The 21,685-nt window shown below is 44.0% G+C and overlaps 1 protein-coding gene and 1 pseudogene across 7 annotated transcripts in view; one reads left to right on the forward strand and one right to left on the reverse strand.

The window, feature by feature from the left end:
• LTBP1 (latent transforming growth factor beta binding protein 1) overlaps positions 1-19,029 on the reverse strand; it is a 348,164-nt gene extending 329,135 nt beyond the window's left edge. For 6 of the 7 annotated variants that reach the window (XM_033124736.1, XM_033124740.1, XM_033124734.1 and 3 more), the window contains exons 1-2: positions 18,502-19,029; positions 17,358-17,428 (exon numbers count right to left, since the gene is read on the reverse strand). In XM_033124736.1, coding sequence (XP_032980627.1) covers positions 17,358-17,428; positions 18,502-18,992 — 562 coding nt within the window. In that variant the 5' untranslated portion in view covers positions 18,993-19,029. The remainder of the gene's footprint in view (positions 1-17,357; positions 17,429-18,501) is intronic. The other variant, XM_033124739.1, reaches the window with a different exon arrangement.
• Positions 772-1,041, forward strand: LOC117032962 (non-histone chromosomal protein HMG-14-like; annotated as a pseudogene).
• Positions 19,030-21,685: the final 2,656 nt, after the last annotated feature.

The raw sequence follows: 21,685 nt of genomic DNA on the forward strand, positions 1-21,685 counted from the left end.
GAAGCATGGAGACCAGGGTTTTTAAATATCAGTGCACATTAAAACTAGCCCGCGGAGCTTTCAAAAACAGGTCACCAGGCCTAATCCATATGATTCCTACGCCTGGGCATTACAGCTCAGCAAGCTTCTCAAGGGACCAGTGTGGCCCACCAGGCCAGAGTTTCCACTTGGGTCTAGAACCTACATCCTGCAAATGCAACAAGCATTTCTAGTACTGACCACAAACTTGACCAGAAATAGCATCTGCACATCATACATGTATTTCATAAAAGTGCCACCACTGCCCACCTCTGATACTGTCTCATAAACCACTACCAGGCCCACCAGAAGGAAGAGAGAAGAAGGATGCTTGGAACTAGGAAAGTTTCAGATGACTGCTGTGTTTCCTGGCAGCCTTTCCTCTAGGGTTCCAAACCTAACCCATGGGATGAGAAAAGACAGACAATGCCATAAAAACTTTTCTCAGGACTAAATCTATATGTGTAAGGGAAAACACATAGCATCACAGTTCCTTGCACAGGTGTTGGATTCAGAAGACCCAGGCTAGGATTCTGGCAAAGCTCAGAAGGCCTCAATTTCTTCATCTGTAAAATGGGGGACATGATACCTCCTTTGGGGGTTGTCAAGAGGACAGGAAATGATGTATGTAATGTACTTAGTTGAAGGCTGACATTTAACTTAGCAAAATCACAAATACATTGGTAGTTCTGACTGCACAAAATCTTTGAGTTAGAAGGGACTTTGGCCCCCGCTGTGGGTCCCACTCCCATGATGCCCACGAAGAAGGTCAGCTCTGCGGAGAGGGCAGCGAAGGAAGAACCCAAGAGGAGCTCCTGCAAAAGTGGAAATGAAGCCAAAAAAGGCAGCAGGAAAGGATAAATCTGCAGACAATAAAGTGCAAACAAAAGGGGAGCAAAGGGAAAACAGGCCGAAGTGGCTAAATGAGAAACTAAAGATTTACCTTCAGAAAAGAGAGAAACTAAAAACGAGGTGAGTCCAGCCTCTGATGAAGCAGGAGAGAAAGAAGCCAAGTCTGAGTAATACCATGTACCATGTCTTATCAGCGGTCCCTGTCTCCCTTCTTGTACAATCCAGAGGCATACTTTTTACCAACTATTTTGTAAATGCAAGTTCTTTAGTAGCTCTAGAAACATTTTTAAGAAGGAGGGAATTTCACCTCATCCCATTTTGTAAGTATAAATACTTTTTTTTAAGAGGTGAAATCATTTGCTGGTTGTTTATTTTTTTGGTACAACCAGGAAATAGTGGGATATTGAATATGGGAGGCTTTGATTGTCTTGGGTGTCAAGTTTTTATATCCCCTAATACAACGCATACTAAATGACAGTTTGGAGTCAGTTGTGCATTTAATATATGTTGAACATTTTACATTCCTTCTATTCCCACGTTTTTGGTAGAGTTGTTTCCTGAACAAAACCAACTCCTTGATCTTAGCTCTCCCTGTCAGGATTCTGTGCACTCTCTAACACCTTTGGTCTTGGGAGTCCAGTTTTCCTAGTCATTTTGTTAATGTGCTGTGAAAGATTGAAAATTTGAGTATGTCGTGTATATGATAAGAAATTGTGCATTAGTGAGACTTTGATGTAACAGTGTGTCAACATTTGAAGACAAATGATATTCTATTAAGGAAAATTAGCCTCTAAATTTTAAGCTGGAAAATCACTGCAACAACTGTTTAAAAAAGAATCACAACTACATGACTTTTTAGGTTTTTGGAATGTACATTAAGAACTGTGTACAAATTGAAATGTCTGTATACTTATCCTCAGGACAACGCATAAAATCTCGATCACGAAAAAAAAGAAGGGAACTTGATGATTAGTCTTTAGCCTATAAAGGAAACTCAGCATAAAGGAGCACAGCGTCACCAGGCACCTGTAAAAAATGCAGCATCTCAGGCCCACCCCAGACCTTCTGGATCAGAATCTGCATTTTACCACGACCTCCAGGAGATTCCTGTACAGTCAGTTTGGGAAGCACGGCCCTACAATAGCTCCACCAGCCATGGTGAGCTTCAGCGGCTCTCAGCCTTGCCGAGTTGGAATCATCTGAGGGGCTTTTAAAAAAATCCCCGTAGGTCCTACCCCCAGACAATCTGAGTCAACTGGTTTGGGAGGTAGCCTGAGAACCAGGCTTTTTTTACATCTTCCCAAGAGGTTCTAATGTGCAGCAAAGGTTGAGAACTACTGGCACAGAATGAGCATGTAGGCTCTGGGGTCAAAAGATGGGGATAATCCTGTTTCTACCACTCCCTGGCTAGGTCACCTTGGGCAGGTTACTTAATTGCTGTGGTGTCTCAGTCTTCTTATCTATAAAATCAGTATAATAATGGTACCCATCTCATAAAGACACTAAAGATAAAATGAGACATAATCCCTGAAACACACACAGAACTGAGCCAGGCACAACAGTCAGCCTCGGTGAATGATAACTATTGTTAACTCGACAGGGTGGATATTTAGCTTCTACTTAAATACATCCAATGACGAGGAGTTCATGCTTCATGTTTTATTAGGTTGGTGCAAAAACAATTGCGGTTTACAAGGTTAAAAACAACTGCAAAAACCGCAATTACTTTTGCACCCACCAAACAGCACTTTCGCTTGTGGGACACTTGTTAGAAAGTTCTAACAATTGTAAGGGCATTGCAATAATCACTAGGGTCAGTCCACTGCTCTTTCCCACAATCCAGCTCTCAAACTCTGTAGTTGGATGGTCCCTGAACAACTTCCTACACACGCATGCATATATACACACACTCCTAGCTGAAGACCCCTTTTGTCTGGGCCATCCACTGAGAAATGGAGCGCAGAGGTCCTGGCCTGGGATGAATGGGTTCCTTCGAGCAGCAGGAACACCCAACATCAAGCTCCAGACTCTGCTTCTAATGAGTTGTGACCTTGGATGAGTCACAATGCTCTGGGCCTCAGTTTCCTCATCCTTTATGCAGGGGGTCAGGCCAGGTGGTCAGTGTGGTCCCTTCCAGCAATGCCCTTCTTGGATTCCCTGGGGTCACAAAGGACTGAATTATGTTTTCACCTCGTGGACTTCAATAGAACAAAAAAGGCAGCATTCTTCCCACTGCCCACTCACTCAGTAGGGGGACGTGTGATTTACATTTCTACGGTCTCTTAGTGATTAGCCTGTAAACTAAAATTTAACAATAGGCTTTCTCTAAAAGTCTTCTAAATATAGACACAATCTCTGGGAGAGCAGAGGATTTCCTAAAGGGTGTTCTGAGGAAAATAACAGGCCTAAATAATAGACGGTGTTTGGACTGAACTTGTATACATGAGAGTGTGTGTGTGTGTGTGTGTGTGTGTGTGTACAAACAATGTGATGATTGTGTTGGGTTTTTTCCCTGAGAACTCTAAGACGCTGGGAATCATTTGTCAGTCTGTCTCCACTAATTTTCCTTTCACTGTGTCTCTTGAATCCATTCCTTTCTTTGCTTTTACATGAGCCACTTTTTTGGTTCTGGTTCCTCTTGTCTATACTCAAGGCTGGACTAGAGGGTCCACACAATCGGGGCCCCGTGGCACCCACTTCTGTGGCCCCTGCTCCCGCCGGCATCCGGAGCACACGCTCTTGGATGCAGTGACTCTCCCCTCGCTAAATTTTCCCACCTCCACAGCCTCTCCCTCTCCCTGAAGGACTTCCACCTCAATATGCCCAGTACCGAACTCACCCTTCTTGCCTGCCCTCCTTCCCCCACAAAATCCTGAGGTGACCTCTCTCTCCTCTTCCTCCTGCCCAGAACATTAAATCTGATTCTACCTCCTCAATCGATGCCTCTGCACCCCCTCACCCCTACCTTTTCTACTCCCTACTGTCACCACTCTCATTACACCTTCTAGCTGAACTGAGGCAGCCAGTCTTTCTCTGCAAACTGCCTTGCACCCCACTGCGGAATCTGCTTGTGTCACTCCCAGCTTCTCTAAGCCTATCAAATGCAGAAATCCTAACAGCTGTCATTTAACAAGCCTCTGCTACATACCAGGCAGGGTGCTGGATTCCTCACTTATAGGTCCTGTCATCTTTACAATGGGCACAGATCTCCATTTTCAGTATGGGACGCAGAGGCTCCATGACAATATCTGCATTCAAACACAGATCTGTGCTCTTGCAGCGGCATCATGGTGCTGCTGGATCAAACCTCCCCCAGCTCTTGGCTCAACCTGCCACTTCATCCTTTTCACCGTCCCTTCTTCTACAAGCATCCTATAAGCTGAGCAAATCCAACCTCCCATGTGCGGACACAACTCATGCTTCTCACTCCTGGGCTTTTGTTCACACTGATCTATCTGCCCGGAACGCCCTTCTCCCAGACTCACGTTGCAGAAACATCCTACCCACCTTCCTCAACCAACCTCAATTCCCTCCTAATCCTGCTGGGGAATATGTCCAACACAGCTGAGTTTGATATCAATCTGTCTCCTCTGAACCCCAGTGGCACTTGGTTTCCCTCTTGTATCAATCTGTGTGCTTCTCAGATCCACTTCACACTGCAGCATATTCTTGGGTGACAAGAACCAACTCATCTTTGTGTCGCCACGTCTTCTATCCTAGCACTGAGGAGAGCACCTTGCATATGACTGACACTCAACAAATACTTGCTGAGTTTGGAAGATGCTATGAGATGCTATCAATGAGAAGCTCTCTGAGAAAACGTAAGAGTCAGAAGTTACATGTAATGCTCCACCTCCATGAATACTTTGAAGCATTCCTTTTGTTTTAAAGTACTGGGCTGTTTTTGTCATCTGCAAGTAGAAATTAACAACACTAGCAAATTAATGGAAGTTATAAGGACGCATGTTTAAGCTCTACAAAATCAATTTTAATTTTCACAATTAAAGTTGTCTGTAAAAGAAAAGAGGTCGTGAAGGAGTGAGTTTCTTGTCTCTACAAGGATTCAAGCAAGTGCAGTCTAAGTGGCCTGTGGCAGAGGCACCTGGAAATTCCCTGGGTTGGAATAAGGATAAGGTAGCTGGATTAGATGACTGACTCCCTAGATCATTTCCAAATAGGATTCTAAGCCACCCGTTTCCCGTTGTCAGGAAGATGAGAAGCACGTTCTGTCATGTTGTAACAACTGAGAACAGTTCCCTGAAACCTTAGCCGATGTCACTTAGCCAAGCATCAATGTGTCACGTAATCCTGAAGTTGTGTAACGATAAAAAGCCAAAGAAGCCAATGAATTCAACCTCTGATCCCAAATGTTTACTTTTATCATGAAAGTCTACGTGATTTTAAAACATATTCCAAATTCACCAAAAGCCAGCTTAATATTCCAATAGTTCAGGTGGTCATTATTTTGCAAACTTTAGTGGAAAGGAAAATTATACCACTATAATTCAAGGAAACATTCAAGTCATTAGAATCACAAAAGTTTGTTTGCAAGTAATAATGATAGCGTGTAATGATCCAAAAAGTATGATTAATGCAATTCTGGACACCTGATGCCCATTAAAATATGTGTTGGCTTAAATCTTCTGTAGTTGCAGCTACCCTGTTTCCCCGAAAATAAGACCTAGCCAGACAATCAGCTTTAATGCGTCTTCTAGAGCAAAAATTAATATAAGACCCGGTATTATATTATATTATATTATATTATATTATATTATATTATATATTTATTATATTATATTATATATTTATTATATTATATTATGTTACATTATATTATACCGGGTCTTATATTACAGCAAAATAAGACCGGGTCTTATATTAATTTTTGCTCCAAAAGACGCATTAGAACTGATTGTCCGACTAGGTCTTATTTTCCGGGAAACACAGTACTTAATGTGGGCAAATACTGAAAAAGAAAGGTGATATGAGATCATATTTTGTTTTGTAACTTTTAGCAACAAGCTCTGTGATATGAGATAAAAAGCAAAATGACTCACAAATCCAAGCAAAAGATAAGCATTTTCTTCTCTCAAGTCACAATTTTGTCATCACACGTTCGAAAATCTGCTGCAGCTATCTTTATTAACTATGTAATTCTACTTTGAGACAGCAGTAGTAGTTATAATAATCTTTGAAAGTAAACTGTTTATCTGTGAGAGACGAACAAATGCCACTGCTCAGCGAGAGAAAGGACGGCACTCCACAGCCTTAAACAGTTAAAGGGGTGACTAATTTCTTCGTGGAAAACTCTTAGGTGTATCTTTCTTTATGTGTCACCCAAAAGCTTAGTTAATTTGTCTTCTACCCAAATGAAAATGCTGCACAGACAGGTAGAATTATACTGCCAAACTGAGTCATAAAAATTACTACTGAAACATTAGTAATTTCTCTCCACACAGCTGCTTTGCAATGCTCTGCTATGAATCTGACAAGGTACTCTGAAAACCACTCCCCCACACACACATTCAACAGTTTATAAAACAGCCATCAAAAACGGGTATTCAAGAAACCTATATGAAAAGCATCCAAATTCCTGAAAATGTGATTAATGACCCCATACCAGGCTTCATGTAAACAATGTAAGTAAATAGTAAAGAATAATATAACTCCAACCCAAGAATGTTAAGCTTTGGGAAACTCACTCCATGTGTTTCTAAGTGAAATGTTTAAAATGGAACTCCATTAGAACTTTATAAGAAAGGTACGAAAACTAAATCAAACTTTAAAAAAATAGATTTTTACGTACCCTATACTTTGTCTCCATATGATCAGTGACAAATATTCATCACTCGGTTGAAATCTGAAAATTAAATGTGAGCTCTAAGTACTCCAGTCGTGGGCTACGCCCAGAGATCATAACACGTGAGACTGTGAATTAATTGGCCAGAGACTGCTGTAAACTGCATATGCACAGAATAAGCATTGGATCAGTAAAGCAGTTCCCAAATAATAAAATGCAAAACTTACACTTGGTTGTTATTATTCGTCCTCAGAAATTCACAATAGCTAACACTTAACCTACCATTAGGTCAATGTTTTTTTAACAACGGTTCCCACATTTTCATGTTGCACTGGCCCTGCAAATTATGTAGCCAATTTGGTCTTGACATGACCATTCGAACTCCTGAAGACGGCATTAACTGCAGGCCTCCCAGTTACCTGGCCATAAACAGCCTCTTTTCCTTTACAACCAAAGGGCCCAGCCTAACTCAGCCTGGGAATCCAACCCAACCTTGCAGACATCCGTTCCAATGAGCCCTGGCTGCCTCTGCATTATCCTCCAGTCAATCCATTTCCTCACCCACATCATCCAAAAAGCCCCAGCTGACCTGGCAGCCTGGCAGCTGAGAGTCTGAATTTACCTCCGAGATACAGACAAACCGAATTCACTCTTCTAGGTTTACAAGACTCAACTAATTGACCCAACAAGGTCAGAAAGACATGAAAGATTCATTCATTAATTTATTCAAAAAAATATTTATTAGTATCTACTATATACTAGACACAGGAGAGACAAAAGGCACCTTTTTGCACCTGCAACCTGCAGCAGAAAATACCCTTAGAAAGCCTCAAATTAGCTACATCCTTCTGAAACAGACAGACACACTGGAAGCTCCACAGGGCAGGATCTTAACTACGTGTCTTCTTAGCCCACAGCACAATGCCTTCTATACAGCAGGCACTTCGGAAAAAGTTAGTGAATTGAAACGGAAGGTTGAGGCAAATATAAGAAATAGACCTCTAAGGACATGTACAGAGATAACTCCACTATAAAAATGGTGGCAATTGTTTTTCTTTATGTGTTTACCCAGACTGAGATTGAAAGAATGAGAACTAAATTTTTTTGAAAATCCACATTTTTAAACAATTCCTCAAATTTGGGTCTTTTCAAAATTTGAGCACCATTGTCTAAGACTGCAGCCTTGTCTACATGGTATTTAAACATTTGGGTGCTTCACCAAAAGTAGCATGCAGCTATCTGGAAATCTTTATAAGCTTACATTGGGAAGAAAATATACAATATTTACTTTTAATGAGGTCTAAATATTAACACAACTGATGACTGAAATGTGTCCTACCCCCTGCCTCAAAAATAATATCTTTCTGCTTGGAGAGGAACATGTTTTTAAAAGATCTCATTTTTCTTCAATACCAGGTAAAGTGTCTTTGCATTACTTTATTTTGCAGAAAGGAAAAAAAATGGAATGGGGAATATAGTCCCATTTTCACAGGACAAGCAAACCAACTCCTTCTTCAGCTCTTTTTCCCAAGGCTTTTAGAACAGGCCATTCGTTTCCTAAGTGCACAGCTAATAAAAGTGTGTGACACAAAAAGACAAACAACCCAATTGAAAAATGGACAGACGACCTGAAGAGACATTTCTCCAAAGAGGACATACAAATGGCAAATAGACATATGAAAAAATGCTCAACATCACTAATCATCAGAGAAATGCAAATAAAAACCACAATGAGATATCACCTCACCCCAGTTAGAATGGCTATCATCAACAAGACAAATAGTAATGTGTTGGAGAGGCTGTGGAGAAAAAGGAACCCTCATACACTGTTGGTAGGAATGCAGACTAGTGCAGCCACTATGGAAGGCAGTGTGGAGGTTCCTCAAAAAATTACGAATAGTATTACCGTATGACCCAGCAATTCTCTCCTGGGTATCTACCCAAAAAATCTAAAAACATTTATCCTTAAAGACACATGTGCTCCAATGTTCATTGCAGCTTTATTTACGGTGGCCAAGACATTGAAACAACCAAAATGTCCTTCGATAGATGAATGGATAAAGAAGTTGTGGTATATATACACAATGGAATACTATTCGGCGGTAAGAAAAGATGAAATAGGACCATTTGTGACAACATGGATGGATCTTGAAATTATAATGCTAAGCGAAATAAGTTAGACAGAAAAAGCAGAGAACCGTATGATTTCACTGATATGTGGTATATAAACCAAAACCAACAAAAGAACAAGACAAACAAATGAGAAACAAAAACTCATAGACACAGACAATAGTTTAGTGGTTACCAGAGGGTAAGGGAGGTGGGGGGTGGGAGATGAGGGTAAGGGGGATCAAATATATGGTAATGGAAGGAGAACTGACTCTGGGTGGTGAACACACAATGGGATTTACAGATGATGCAATACACAATTGTTCACCTGAAATCTACGTAACTTTACTAACAATTGTCACCCCAATAAACTTTAATTTAGGAAGAAAAAAAAAAGTGTGTGACGTGGCTGAAATTCTTAACTGTGTTTCCAAGCAGCTGATGCATTCCCCAAGCAACTTCCAGGATCCCAAGTGCAATGCTCCCTCTCTGCCTGAACGTCCTCATCTTCACACAAGAAAATTTCGTCCTAAACAAGAACTAGCTCTTCATTTCACTTTTAAACTATTTTAGAAACAAGTAATGGCATCCATCTCTACAACACAATGTCACATTCGTTCCTATTACTTTTATTAATTTTGCGATACCTTTCTTCTCATCATTCCTTGTCTTTGACATCCTTTATTCTGGCACACCACTTCAAACCCAGGGTCCTTAAGCTTCAGTGAGGATCGGTCAGCTGGATGCTTATGAAAACAAGAGTCATGGGATCACTTCTGGGGGTTCCAATTGGCAGGTCCAGGGTGGGGCCCCACAGCCTGCATTTGCTACACATCCCATGGGCATTGTGATTGGGGGAAGGGGAGGGGCCAAAGACCACACCTTGATAAATGCAGCTTTGAAGAATATGAAGTGTGATTTAAGCATCTTCCATGTTAAAGATCAGAATAGGACAAGGAATGTACAAAGGTACAACACATTCCCTGAAAGGCAACGTGGCTTCTCTGGTGCCAAATGCAGGCGTATGTAATGGAATAGGCAGTACAGAACGGAATGTGTTCAGATCACGAGGTTCCCATGGGAGACTGGGAAATTTCTCCATTCCATTGGGAAGGGAGAGAAAACACAAGCTTCTAGTGCCCAAGGCCTGGAGTCCAAAGGAGTCAATTTCCCTGGACCCCTCCTCCCTCCACCCATGAAAAGGGGCAGGGGGGTGTGGAAAAGGAGGAGATGGTTCAGTTAGAGCAGTGCTTCTCAAACCCCAACTGTATCAGCATCGCCTAGAGAGCTTGTTGAAACACAGAGTCCTGGGCCCCAGGCCTGACTCAGCACGTCTAGAGTAGGGTCAGAGAATGCGCATTTGTCCCAGGTGATGCTGCAGCCCCTGGTCCAGGACCACACTTTGAGAACCATTAGGCCTATGAAGTGCCATTAAAGCAGTCTGTACTATAGGACGGAATGGGGCAACTGTGCCAGAGAGTTTTGCCAGAGCCTCTAACACTCAAAACGGAGCATTAAAAACTATTCCACAGGGAGGTTTGCTGTAATATTCATTGTCTCATAACAAAAGGAACTGATTAATATAATCTCGGGATCCCCTGATTTAAATGAATTTCAGCTGGTCTTTCCCTCAGAAACAAAAGTGACTTGTAATGGTTATTAATCAAGGAAGCTTACTGAGGGTCTATTGTGTACACAGAACTGCCGTGTAGGCCAACTTCCTAATGGATAAAATGTAAAACAAAACAAGGTCCCTGCCTTTAATTCACTTATCGCCTGTCATTATTTCACCTCCAATTACTATGATATTTTGGACAAACATAACCTTTTCAGGATCACTGTAACAATGAAAGAAAGAAACCTCTCTCAAATAAAGGATTCTCATCTTTGCCCACAATCTACTTTTAGGAGAATAAAGCAAATCACAGTGGGGAGATGGGGGATTAAAGTGGAGATTTAGATATTTTTGCTTATCTTCAAACTAATTTCCAGGAGGTGCCCCGAGAGACCATTGGTTAATGGGGATGATCAATTTAAAAACCTGAGACACAAGATCTGTAATCATCAAAATCCCACTGAAACATACGAGGCATTCTATTGTTCAAGACAAGAAATATACCAACATATTATAGAGAAAATTTTCACAAACTGAAAAATTTTTACAGAATGGCCAGAAAAACTTTATTAGTAATATCCCTTATGTTTATATGGCTCTTTGGGGAAGTCTGTTCATGAACCGCATTTTATTTAATGTCTACTACAAAACGGGAGGTATAGCCAACAGGGGCTATTAATCCGATTACAAACAGGAACAAAATCACCCAAAGATGGTGAGTGACTGCCCAAAATGCCCAGCAGAAGCTGCCTTTGCACCTACCGCGGGCGAATCCCACAACTTGTATATTAGATGCGGGGGGTAGAGGTGAACAAAACCACAGAACAGCATTCAAATGTATTCCAAAACTTTTACACTCTCACTTTAACACATCCTACCTGTTCTCTGCAAATTTTCTATGGTCACCAGACCAGGACCGTCATCTTCAGTTTCTAAAGGATTTGACATTTTATTTTGTATTTAGTACCAAGTGAGGATCCCCACTCATTTGCCTTTTAACACAGCTGTGACCAGAGACTTTTTCTAACCCTCCAACTTTCATCCTAAGTCTGGCCTTCTGGCTTTAGTGAAAGTGTCACCTTTCTGCCACAGTTCGGGAGAGCCATGGTGGGAAGAGGGATATTTCCAATCAGCATGGGGTTAGTCTGGCAATGGGGGCACAACGCCGGCTGTCAGGCTATGACAATAATTTGTGCATGGCCTTGGGTACTTCACTGTTCTATATGCAATTTTATTTATCAGTAAAAAATAGCAGTAAAGATGACTGAATCAATTTTCTATTTAAAACATTCTTTTCCATGCCTTCAAAGAAGGGCTGATAATACCAATTTCTTAATAATAAAATCCACTTGCATTTCTAAGTCCCCTTTATTATCTTATTTATGGTCTTACACAGCCAATAGGACCTGATTGGGGATCCAGTCCTGTCTCTCTTATCACCTATTCCTTTAGGCCTCACAGTGGACCCAACAATACTCACTTCTGGGTCCCAGCAACAGGCCAGGCCTATTCCCACCTGACGGCCTTTGTACTAGCTATTCTCTGGGCCTAAAACACTCCTCCTCCAGACCCTTTTGTATCACACAGGTCTCATATGTCACTTCCTTAGAGAGACTTCCCTGACCACAGGCCCCTCCTCCAACCCCACCATCCTCTCACCTACCACCCTGCTTTATTTTCTTCATAGTACTAAACACCTCTGTGTGCCAGCAGCTAGTACACAGAGGGGTGCAGTGAAAGCGCAACCAATAAATCCATTCATTTAGTCATTCATTAAATCATGCATTCATTCCATAAAGGTGCATGTGTACTTACCAGGTACCAAGGATAAAAAGATGGCTATGTATGATACCTACCCTCACAGAACTCACAATCAAGCTGGGAAGCCACACACACACACACACACACACACACACACACGATACAATGTGAAAAGTGTTAAACATTCACGAGAACGCACTGAATTAAGTTGGGTAATGAATAATCTCCCCATTCATTTCATTCAAGTTGAAAAGTCTCAGAAGAGTTAATGAGTTGACCTGCTTGAAATGTCACAGCTAATGGCAGAGGCAGAAAAGTACCCCCATTCTTGAATCAGTGTAGCAAATGAGTCATCAAAGCGAGGTCGTATGTCTTAGGCGATTTAAACAGCCTTTACAATGAAACATATTTTGAAGATGCTACTTGGTAGTAACTAGCCACTTGATATGATGTTAAAATGAAATACCTATGGGTGGCAGGCTAGAGATTCTACTTTCAATTTATAATAACAATAATAAAGGTCTCGCGAGATTGAAGGTGAGATTGGAATTGTTTGGTAATGCTACAAGAAACATAAATATTTTCAAATCTATAAGGACAAAAGGTCCTCATTATTATAATATTTTCTTAATTTTATTACCTGTTCCCCCCAGTGGCTTTTTTCTGGTTACATCGATCTCCTCTGTGAAGATCCTCCCTTAACTCATTACCGAAATACCTCTGAAGTTTCCCCTCCAGCCATTGCGTTCTCACCCCTGAGTAACTGATTCCATCGGTTCAGAAAAGTTGACCACATCAACTGTGGAAAGCAACACCTTTCTCCACTTTGTCTTCCCATCCATCAGCAAAACTCATTTTCCTCTGGTACAGTAGAACCAAAGGCATGTATTCAAAAACCAGCCCATCCATCTCCTAATTACAAAACACGACATTTCGCAAACTGTTTACTTTTGTCCATGCCAACAATATTACTCAAATGTGGTGGAGTGGAAAAGCCACAGGGAATCGTGTCGTTGGCCAAGAGAAGTATTTGGGGATCTAAAATTACAGGGAAAATCCTACACATTCATTTTACTTCGCCCCAAATCTCTATCAGATGATGTTGAGCAGAAAGATTCTAAAATTGGCAGGAAGAAAGGAAAAGTTGTCTTAAAGTTTGGGCCATGCCAGGGCAGCCTTCAGAGAGAGAGAGAGCAGAAGGAAACAGAATAAGGTGGTGTGCCCTTGAAAAGCTGTCAGAATAAGAAGTGTCTGTTGGGCAAGGATAACCACACAGAGAAAACAGGGGAAGGAAAACCAAATGGAAATGATTGCCAAAAGGTGAGGTAAACAAACAAAAAAGGAAGAGGCATTCTTTATATATGATTTAGAACGCAGTGTTTACAACACAACAAAATCAGAGATGCTCATTCAATTCAATTCACATCTGTACTACGTCAAGGAACAGAGCCTGGGTACTTAAAATGACACACAGAAAATCCTGCTCCCGATGTGTTCCACAGTGATGGGAAGACAGATGCCTCTCCCCCCTGGTCCAGCCAGACCCAGAGCCAAGTAAGAGTGAAGTGAGTGCTCCAACAGACAGACAGCGGGCAGTGATTTCCACCAGAGGATCTGAGAAACAAAACAGGGGTGTGTAAAAGGCTGGGGTGCCCAGGGCGGGGAGTGGGGAGGAAGGGAGCCTAAGCAGAAAGGGAGCCCCACCCCCCTCACCAAGAGTTCAAATATTGCTGGGCAGGAGTCCTGCTCTCCAAGCACTTCTCACATATGACTTCATGCGGTCCCCCAACAAGCCTCTGAATGCTGGAATAGGCCGTCATTATACCTGCGCTGTGAATGGGGTAACTCAGCTTTGCCCCAGGTCTCATCCAATGGGCTGTGCCGACCAGAAATGTCCAATCCTTAGTAATAAGCAAGGCAAATGAATGGGTGCCCATGAGCACATAGAGATAAATACAGCTGGGATGTATTTTTCCATAAGTACCAAAACAACCAATTTGTGTCACACCAACCAATTATGTATTATTTTCTTTCCACTAACAAGACAGGAAATTTCATTAGTAAAACACGCATTTAGAGCAAGATAAGACTAGAGTCTCTCCCTTATCTACAAATCATTGTACTTAATTACTACATCTGGGAGCTTTTAAAAACATGACCCTGTTGGATATATTATTTTCTATGTTTTTGTGTATTTAAAATAGTTTATAATTAAAAATAGGATATTTAGTGGAAAAAAAACACCCAATACGTTCCAAAGTGTTTAAGCCTTTTCAAAAACTACTTTATTAAATCACCTACATATCATTAACAATTTTGAAATTTCCAACTCTTGTAAAAATAAATATATTTATCAAATATTCAACTAACTACGGAAAAACTGGATTAAATAATTCTATATGCTGCTATCTTTGTATATACTATTCAAAATTTAGAGGGCCCCCGCCTTGAGAAGTTTCTAAATTGTTACATGTTGGGTTTGGCCCCTAAAGTCCCACATAAAGATTCACAAGTATTGCCCAGCAGAGGGTTCTTTCTGAATCACTGTTTCTCAAAAGGTGGGTCACCTTCTTCGGTGTCACCTGGGGTGCTTATTAAAAACCTGCGATTCTTATTCAATAAAGCAGTTTAACAAACTCCTCTAAAAATCAGCTGGACATTCATGTTTAAGAACCACCAGTTTAGAATCTCTTAAAACAGACCAAATAAAAAATGTCCAGAGTCATAACCAAAATCACCAGTGGCCAAGTCCTTATCTCTCCTCCTCCCTGATGCAGCCAAAGCTCCTGCATTAGGTAGGAAGCCCATCAGACCCAGTCACAGTCTGTGTGGGAGGGGCCAAAGGAGCCTCCGCCCACCCATCCAAGAGCTGTGGCTAGGACATCCCCAAGTGTCCCAGAGGTGACCCACCTCTGAGTATTCCACCTCTCAAGCCCACGTGCACAGCATCTATGGGCTTGTGTTATGAGTACAAATATGCCCCCCCCAAAAAAGAAAGATATGTTGGAGTCCTGACCCCCACTACTTTAGTATGTGACCTTATTTGGACCTTATTTGGAGATAGGGTCTCTACAGAGGTAATCCAGTTAAAATGTGGCCATTAGGGCAGGCTCTAACACAATATGGCTGATATCCTTATAAAAGCGGGAAATGTGGACACAAAGATAGATACACATCGAGGAAGATGATGTAAAGACACGGAGAAGACAGCCTTCTACAAGCCAAGGAGAGAGGCCTGGAACAGATCCTTCAGGAGGAACCAACCCTGCTGACATCTTGACTTTGGACTTCTAGTCTCCAGAACTCTGAGATAATAAACGTCTGCTATCCTAAGCCACTCAGGTTGTGGGACTTTGTTATGGCAGCCCTTGCAAACTAATACAGCTTGGAAAATCACAAAGCGAACTGAGGCAGTGAAAGTCAATCCAAGTCACAGCTTCTGGACAGAGAGTTAAGACCAAGACCTCAAGAGGGAATGCTGCAGCACTGGACATCCAAGCAGCCTAGGGCAGTAGAAAGAACAAATAACCAAGAGCTACAAGACCTGGGATGGGGTTTGACCTATGCCCCCTATTGGTAAAGGGTAATAAATCATGCCTGCCTCACCTACCCCTACAGAGTACCAAAATTAAGAAAATGCTCTTGAGCAGCTCAAAAGTACTTCACAAGTTACCCTCATCCCATCAGCAGCTCCTCAGTGTGTGCTCTCATCTTGGTCACTGTTAAAAGAGTGGTGACACAGCCCTAGCACTCCAAGTCACCCTGTTCCTTGCTAGGAAGGACTTGGAAGCAAAATTTACATTTTAGGAAAATTTCATTTGTGCTCCCAAACATGTTTGAGTATATGTTTGGAATATCCAAGACAACAAATAACAGGGTCAGAAACAGCAAACTCCTGTGGTTTGCCAAAGGTCCTTTCAACAAGTCAGGCTTCCTAAGGGACAGGGGTTCACTGGGCAAAAAAACATTTCAATAAAGCAGGCCAGGCAAGGGCAAGGGGGAAGAGCAGTATGTTCAGGCAAGCCCACGGGCTGGAGGAGGGCTTCCCAACGAAGGTTTAAGTACTATCGAAACCCAGAATTTATGGTTCCTAAATGTTTGTTTTAACTAGTGTTGAGAACACATATGTGACCCAGTGTGAACTTGACCTCTGGGTCCCTCTCCCTTCACTGGGCTGTCTGTGCCACATGATGAGATTTTCCAGTTGACCTTTCCACCCCAGCTCCCAGCACTGGGGTCGGGGCAGCCCTCCCAGCAGCTGGACATTCCTTTTTACAAAATTAAAGCCACTATACTGAAGTCCGTCTGTTTCTTTCATGGATTGAAGGCTTTTATCAGCAAGCAAGTTCACCAGAATGACTGTACTAGATTTTTTTTTTTAACTCATCCACCAGTATTTTAAAATCTAAACCATATATAAGACAAATTGCTAAATTTGACATATTATGCTAAATGCTAATAAGCAGCTGAAATTTTGACAAATCCAGTCCACATGGTTCTGGGTCAAGCTCTATGCAGAGAACACCTAAGAATGCGTAACTTTTTCTGAGTGAAAGTAAAATTTCTTTATTTCCAATTAGTACCAAACAGAAGCAACGTGTCAAGAGGAGCTTCAACATATGTTTTAACTTAATCCTTAGCGTCACAATGCATAGGGGAAATATTTTCTGATGTTCTCAGATCTCTATGCATCATTAATCCATTTTCTATTAACCGGAGAAGCAAACCAACCCCACTTGTCAGTTCTGAACAACAGGAGAGTAGTTACAGCCTTGAAAACAGTCGGGCCTCAAGGAAAGAGGATTCAGGTTGCTCTTTTCAGAAAGCTTTAAAAACTATTGATGTTTTCATTTGCTGATCTCCATGTTTAAATCAATTGTATTGGTTCTGCCATATGGCACATCCTCCAATGGGAGTATTTTTTTCCTAGCTCCTAGTTCATAGGTGTGACAGAGTGATTAATACCTGAGTTGAGCACAGAGGAATCTTGAATGCATGGTTCTGTACAACAAATTGCGCTGGCATTGATATCATCATTACCCTGGCTCAGCCCTTCCTCGGTGGTAGGTAGTGAAGGCTGCATTTCAGGCATTAACTCCTCCAGGGCACCAGCAGCCCAGTGGTGTCACCCCTGTTGGTCCCCCCAGGAGGTCAGTCCCACTGTGCCTACCATGCAGGGCCACTGTGAACAGAGAAACTTACGTTTGGTGCACCTCTGGGAGCCAGGAGCCTTACTCCAGCCATGGCAGCACTGCCCTCCGCAGACATTGACCCTGAAACAAAGCAAGACCCCTGAATTGAGCAGTAGCAACCCTCTCTTTCAGAGAACCCAAGCTTCCAGGGGGCTCCTGCAAGCCCAGCCTCCTGCTTCCACATTCCTCTGGCTTCCAGAGTCCTGAGGGGTACCCAGGATGCCCAACCCAAAGCTGCCCAAGAAGAAGGGTAAGGACCATGTATCAGGGAAGGGTGGGAGAACCAAAAAGCCTGCATGACCTAGAACTATACAGGAGAAGAGAACAAGGTCCAAATAAGTTGTTTCTTTAACCCCCAGGGTAAAGTAGAGCTAAGTGTATTTTGTATAGTATCTGTGCCCACATTTTAAATTGAATCTTAGTTTTAGAAGTGTCCAAACGGGTGAGATCACAATGCCTGGAATCACCCCTGAAAAAAAAAAAAAAAAAAAAAAAAAAAAAAACACACACCAAATAAGCAAAACTAGTTTTCCCCCCACACCCAACCCATGATTAATGGGGAGGGGGTAGGGAGGGTGTTTCTGAGTCCTCAATAACAGAAACTTTCCTGTCGAAAATTCTGTGGACGCAAGGACACCCCACCCCAGGAAAGCAGACCCCACAGGTGCAGAAAAGACAAGCGCAGAATTTCTAGGATGCTGAAAAGTTCTAGGCCACAGAACAGGAACCAAAACGTTTTTTTCATTAGCTAGAAAAAAAAAAAGTGAGTTGCAAAGAGTTTAATTGATGCTGAGGAATTAAATTGTGGTGACTTCATGTTTACGCCCATCTCCTAGGAGTAGCAGTGTTCGCTCACAGGAGGTTACGCCCCAGGCAGAAATGCCTTTTGTGTTTACCCGCAGCTCAGTAACAATGCACTCGGGGTTTCTCCTCAGTGAGAGTTCGTGGGTTAAAGTTCCTCTGCTTCCCCGCACTCCGTTCTAGCAACCGCGCTCCAAGGCAGGCAGAGGCGGGCAGGGAGTTGAAAGCTGACCCACAGCGCACGCCGCCCGCGGCCGCGGCGGGGCTCTAAGTGGCCCTGACCCCCAGGGTCCCGGCGCGGGGGGCGCACGCGAGGAGGGAGGGAGGAAAAGAAGGAGGGGGTGCGGGCTTACCCCTGCAGCTGCTGCTTCTGATGAACCTGCAGTCTCGATCCCCCGCCGCCCTGGGTCTCCTGCGGCACTTTGGAGCGCACGACTTGCCTGCCTTCCTTGGTGAACGGGACAGCAGCCGGGTGACCGACGGGCTTAGGGTGGAGCTGCCTGTCGGGGCCCCCAGGACGCGCCGGCTCAGGCGGAGGCGGTGGCGGCCGGAGTCCCTGCAGGGCCGCGCCGCCGGGCTGGCTCGTGCGCCGTGTCCGCTCCGAGGGGGACCCCGGGGAGGCGCGACTGGGGGCCCCGGCGCCAGCCGAGCTGCGGCTGTACCTGGCGTTGAGCGCGACGTTGAAGGTCCGCGGGCGCGGGGGCCCGCCCAGGGGCAAGGAGCCCGCAGCCAGGCCGGGGCCCGGGCGCACCACGTACGTGATCCTCCGCACCCGGCCGTGTGCAAAGGACGCGAGCAGCCCTGCCCAGAGCAGGAGCCCCCACCTGAGCCAAGCCCCCGCCATCGCGGGTACGAGCCGGCGTCCCCGGTCCCCGGCCCCCGCCCACGGCCGTGCGGCTCGCCCGGTGCGGCCGCTTGCTCGCGCTCAGGCTCCCCCTGAGAACTGCCGAGAGCCCGGGAAAGGCAGGGAGGAGGCAAATTCGGCTGCAGGAGAGGAAGTTCTGCGGCCGGCTGAGCGGCCCCAGACCCCAGCCGAAAGCGGCGGGGAGAAGGGGGCGGGAGTGGGGGGTGGGGAGCGCGGAGCTCGGGAGGGGAGGGGCGAGGGCAGCGGGCTGCGCAAGGTGAGGGTCCGCTGGCCGAGCTGCGGTCCAGTGGGCGCAGCGCCCGGGACCCGGTGAGAGTGGGCGAGGGCGGGCGTGAGCGCGCGGGACACTCGGAGGCAGCCCCGGCTGCAAAGTCTTTAAAAAGTTTCTCTCGCGGTGGAACCCAGTGTCAGATCTGAACAGCCAATCTCCGGCAGACGTGACGTCAGACAGCAAATCCTAATTGGGGAAAGCGTGCGATGAGCCTGAGAAAGCGCCGCCACCCTCCACAATCCACATAGATTGTTACTGTGCTTCGGCAAGGCAGAGAAGTCCCGGTTCCCGATCCCAAGTCCCCGTAAAGGACAAAAGACTCGGCAAAGTCACCGAACGGTCCGTGCCTCCTGAACGCCCCAGAGGAGTCGTTTGATATTGTTTGGAAGGCGTTCCCAAGCATTTTCTTATCGGTGATTGCTCAGATACTTGCTGCGGGGATTGGATTAAAATACAAGATCGGGCCCCAGGAAGGACTGTTTGGGGTACGCCAATCTGTCGATCGGAAGGTGTTTAGATGGCTCTCTGTGGGACTGTAAACTCCGCGTGCCTGTTTCTCCGTCAGCAGCTTCTGGTACCCTACTCCACGTTTGGCATGTACGAGAGAGAGTGCAGGGCGGGCAGCAGGGGGCGCCCGCGTAGACCGGGAAACCCGTAACAGGAATTAACCCTAGAGGCAGCCCTGCAGCTTGGTGAAAAGGCCTTTAGGATAGAAACAGAGAGTTTAGGATCCAGTACAATCCCAAGCCATTCTTCGTAATTTGTTTTTGTTTTTGTTTTTATTCTTTTTTTAAGTCAGATCAGTTTCCTCGAGCCCTATCCGAAAGGAAAGAATTGCTCACTAGAGATGACCTAAAATCACAATAAGGGGGTTGCAGAATGTTCCAGGGGACAGAGTTCCTGAGGGTCATAGTGCTCTTGGGGGAAAACCATGAAATAATGACATGTTTACTCCTAGCATTTTAATTAAACAATGTCTCCAGCAGGAATGCACAATTTTATTACATTAATGCAATAGAAAATCCATGGTTATAGCAGTCTTTTCTTTAAAAAGCCATTTAACTAAGAATGACAGTTTCCAAGGCCTTGGTTGTTCTAGTTCATATTTATTTGTGAGTTATCCTTTTATATTGTTGTCTTCCTGCATTAGCTAGTAGGCAATTGGTAGCAGGTGATGATGGTTCAAGAAGAATTAATGGGAAAAAAAATTTAAGTTGAGGAAACTTAATCCATTAACTATTTTTTTCTGTGCATTGGAGAAAGACCTCCAGTATTTGATCTGGCAGGAGGGAGCTTCAGTCCATCTGCCTGAACACAAGTTTCATGTGAGAACACTCTCTGGGAGCCACTGTCGTAGAGCAAATAGCATTGGGTTGGAGGAAGAGACATGTTTAGGCCTAACACTGTCACTAATTAGCCATAAGACCATAGGCAGTTCACTTCTTTCTGAACTTCACCTTCCTCAACCATAACTCAAAAAAGTTGGATTAAAAGTTACTTCTGGCTTTAACAATCTGGGGCTCTAAGAACATCCACGGTCCCTGTGGACAGGATGGGTGAGGTCACTCCAGGTCAGCCTCTGAGCCAGGCCAAAGGGAACCAGCTGAAGATGACTGAGGAAGGAGGGTGGGTCAAAAAGCTGAGCTGGGTTCTGTCTGTAGGAAGGACATAATACAAGTTAATAAATATCCACCAAGTGCCTACTCTGCTGGCAAGCACAGAGGCTGACCCTCTGCAGATACAAAGTATCACAAAGTGCAACACCTTTGTCTTATCTGGTTAGGAAGAGGATGTAAATGAATGAAAGCTTTCAAAAAAGATAAACAACTGAATAAAGCAACACTTGGAGATAATATTGAACTCACAAGGCAAGACCTTACTTGTACAATGCCAATGTCACAGTACAATCTTTGCCAGCTCATGGAAGATTCACAACATGTAGGGCAAACATTTCCTACCTGCAACTCAAATCAGTCTACAGACATTTGACCTCTTGGGTAGGAATTATATAGCAGCACTTGACGTAGATGGGGGAAGGGGTGTCGTAGAAACACAACTCCATTCTGAAAAGCCAAGGCAGGAGAGGTGTCAGACAAAGCTCAGGAAACAGTAAAAGCATTACTAGAGGACAAGATTTTAGTGTGGTGGTGGGTGGACTGTTCTTGTGGGTCACTCACAGGACCCAGATGAACCCCATACGTCAGAGTCTCTTTTGGTCAATGAGAGACAGCTGCCTACAGAAGGCAGAACCTGGACAGGGAGCCACAGGGCTGGGCTCTAGCAAAGCGCCTTCCCTTCCTGTGGGAACTTGGGCAAGTCATTTCACCTCTCTGAGTCTCCGTTTCCAAAGAGCCTAGGGATCAAACCAAGGTCCTTGCATTTAGTGAGAGCAATGACCTTT

The sequence above is a fragment of the Rhinolophus ferrumequinum genome, chromosome 13 (assembly GCF_004115265.2).
Source record: "Rhinolophus ferrumequinum isolate MPI-CBG mRhiFer1 chromosome 13, mRhiFer1_v1.p, whole genome shotgun sequence".
Lineage (NCBI taxonomy): Eukaryota > Metazoa > Chordata > Mammalia > Chiroptera > Rhinolophidae > Rhinolophus > Rhinolophus ferrumequinum.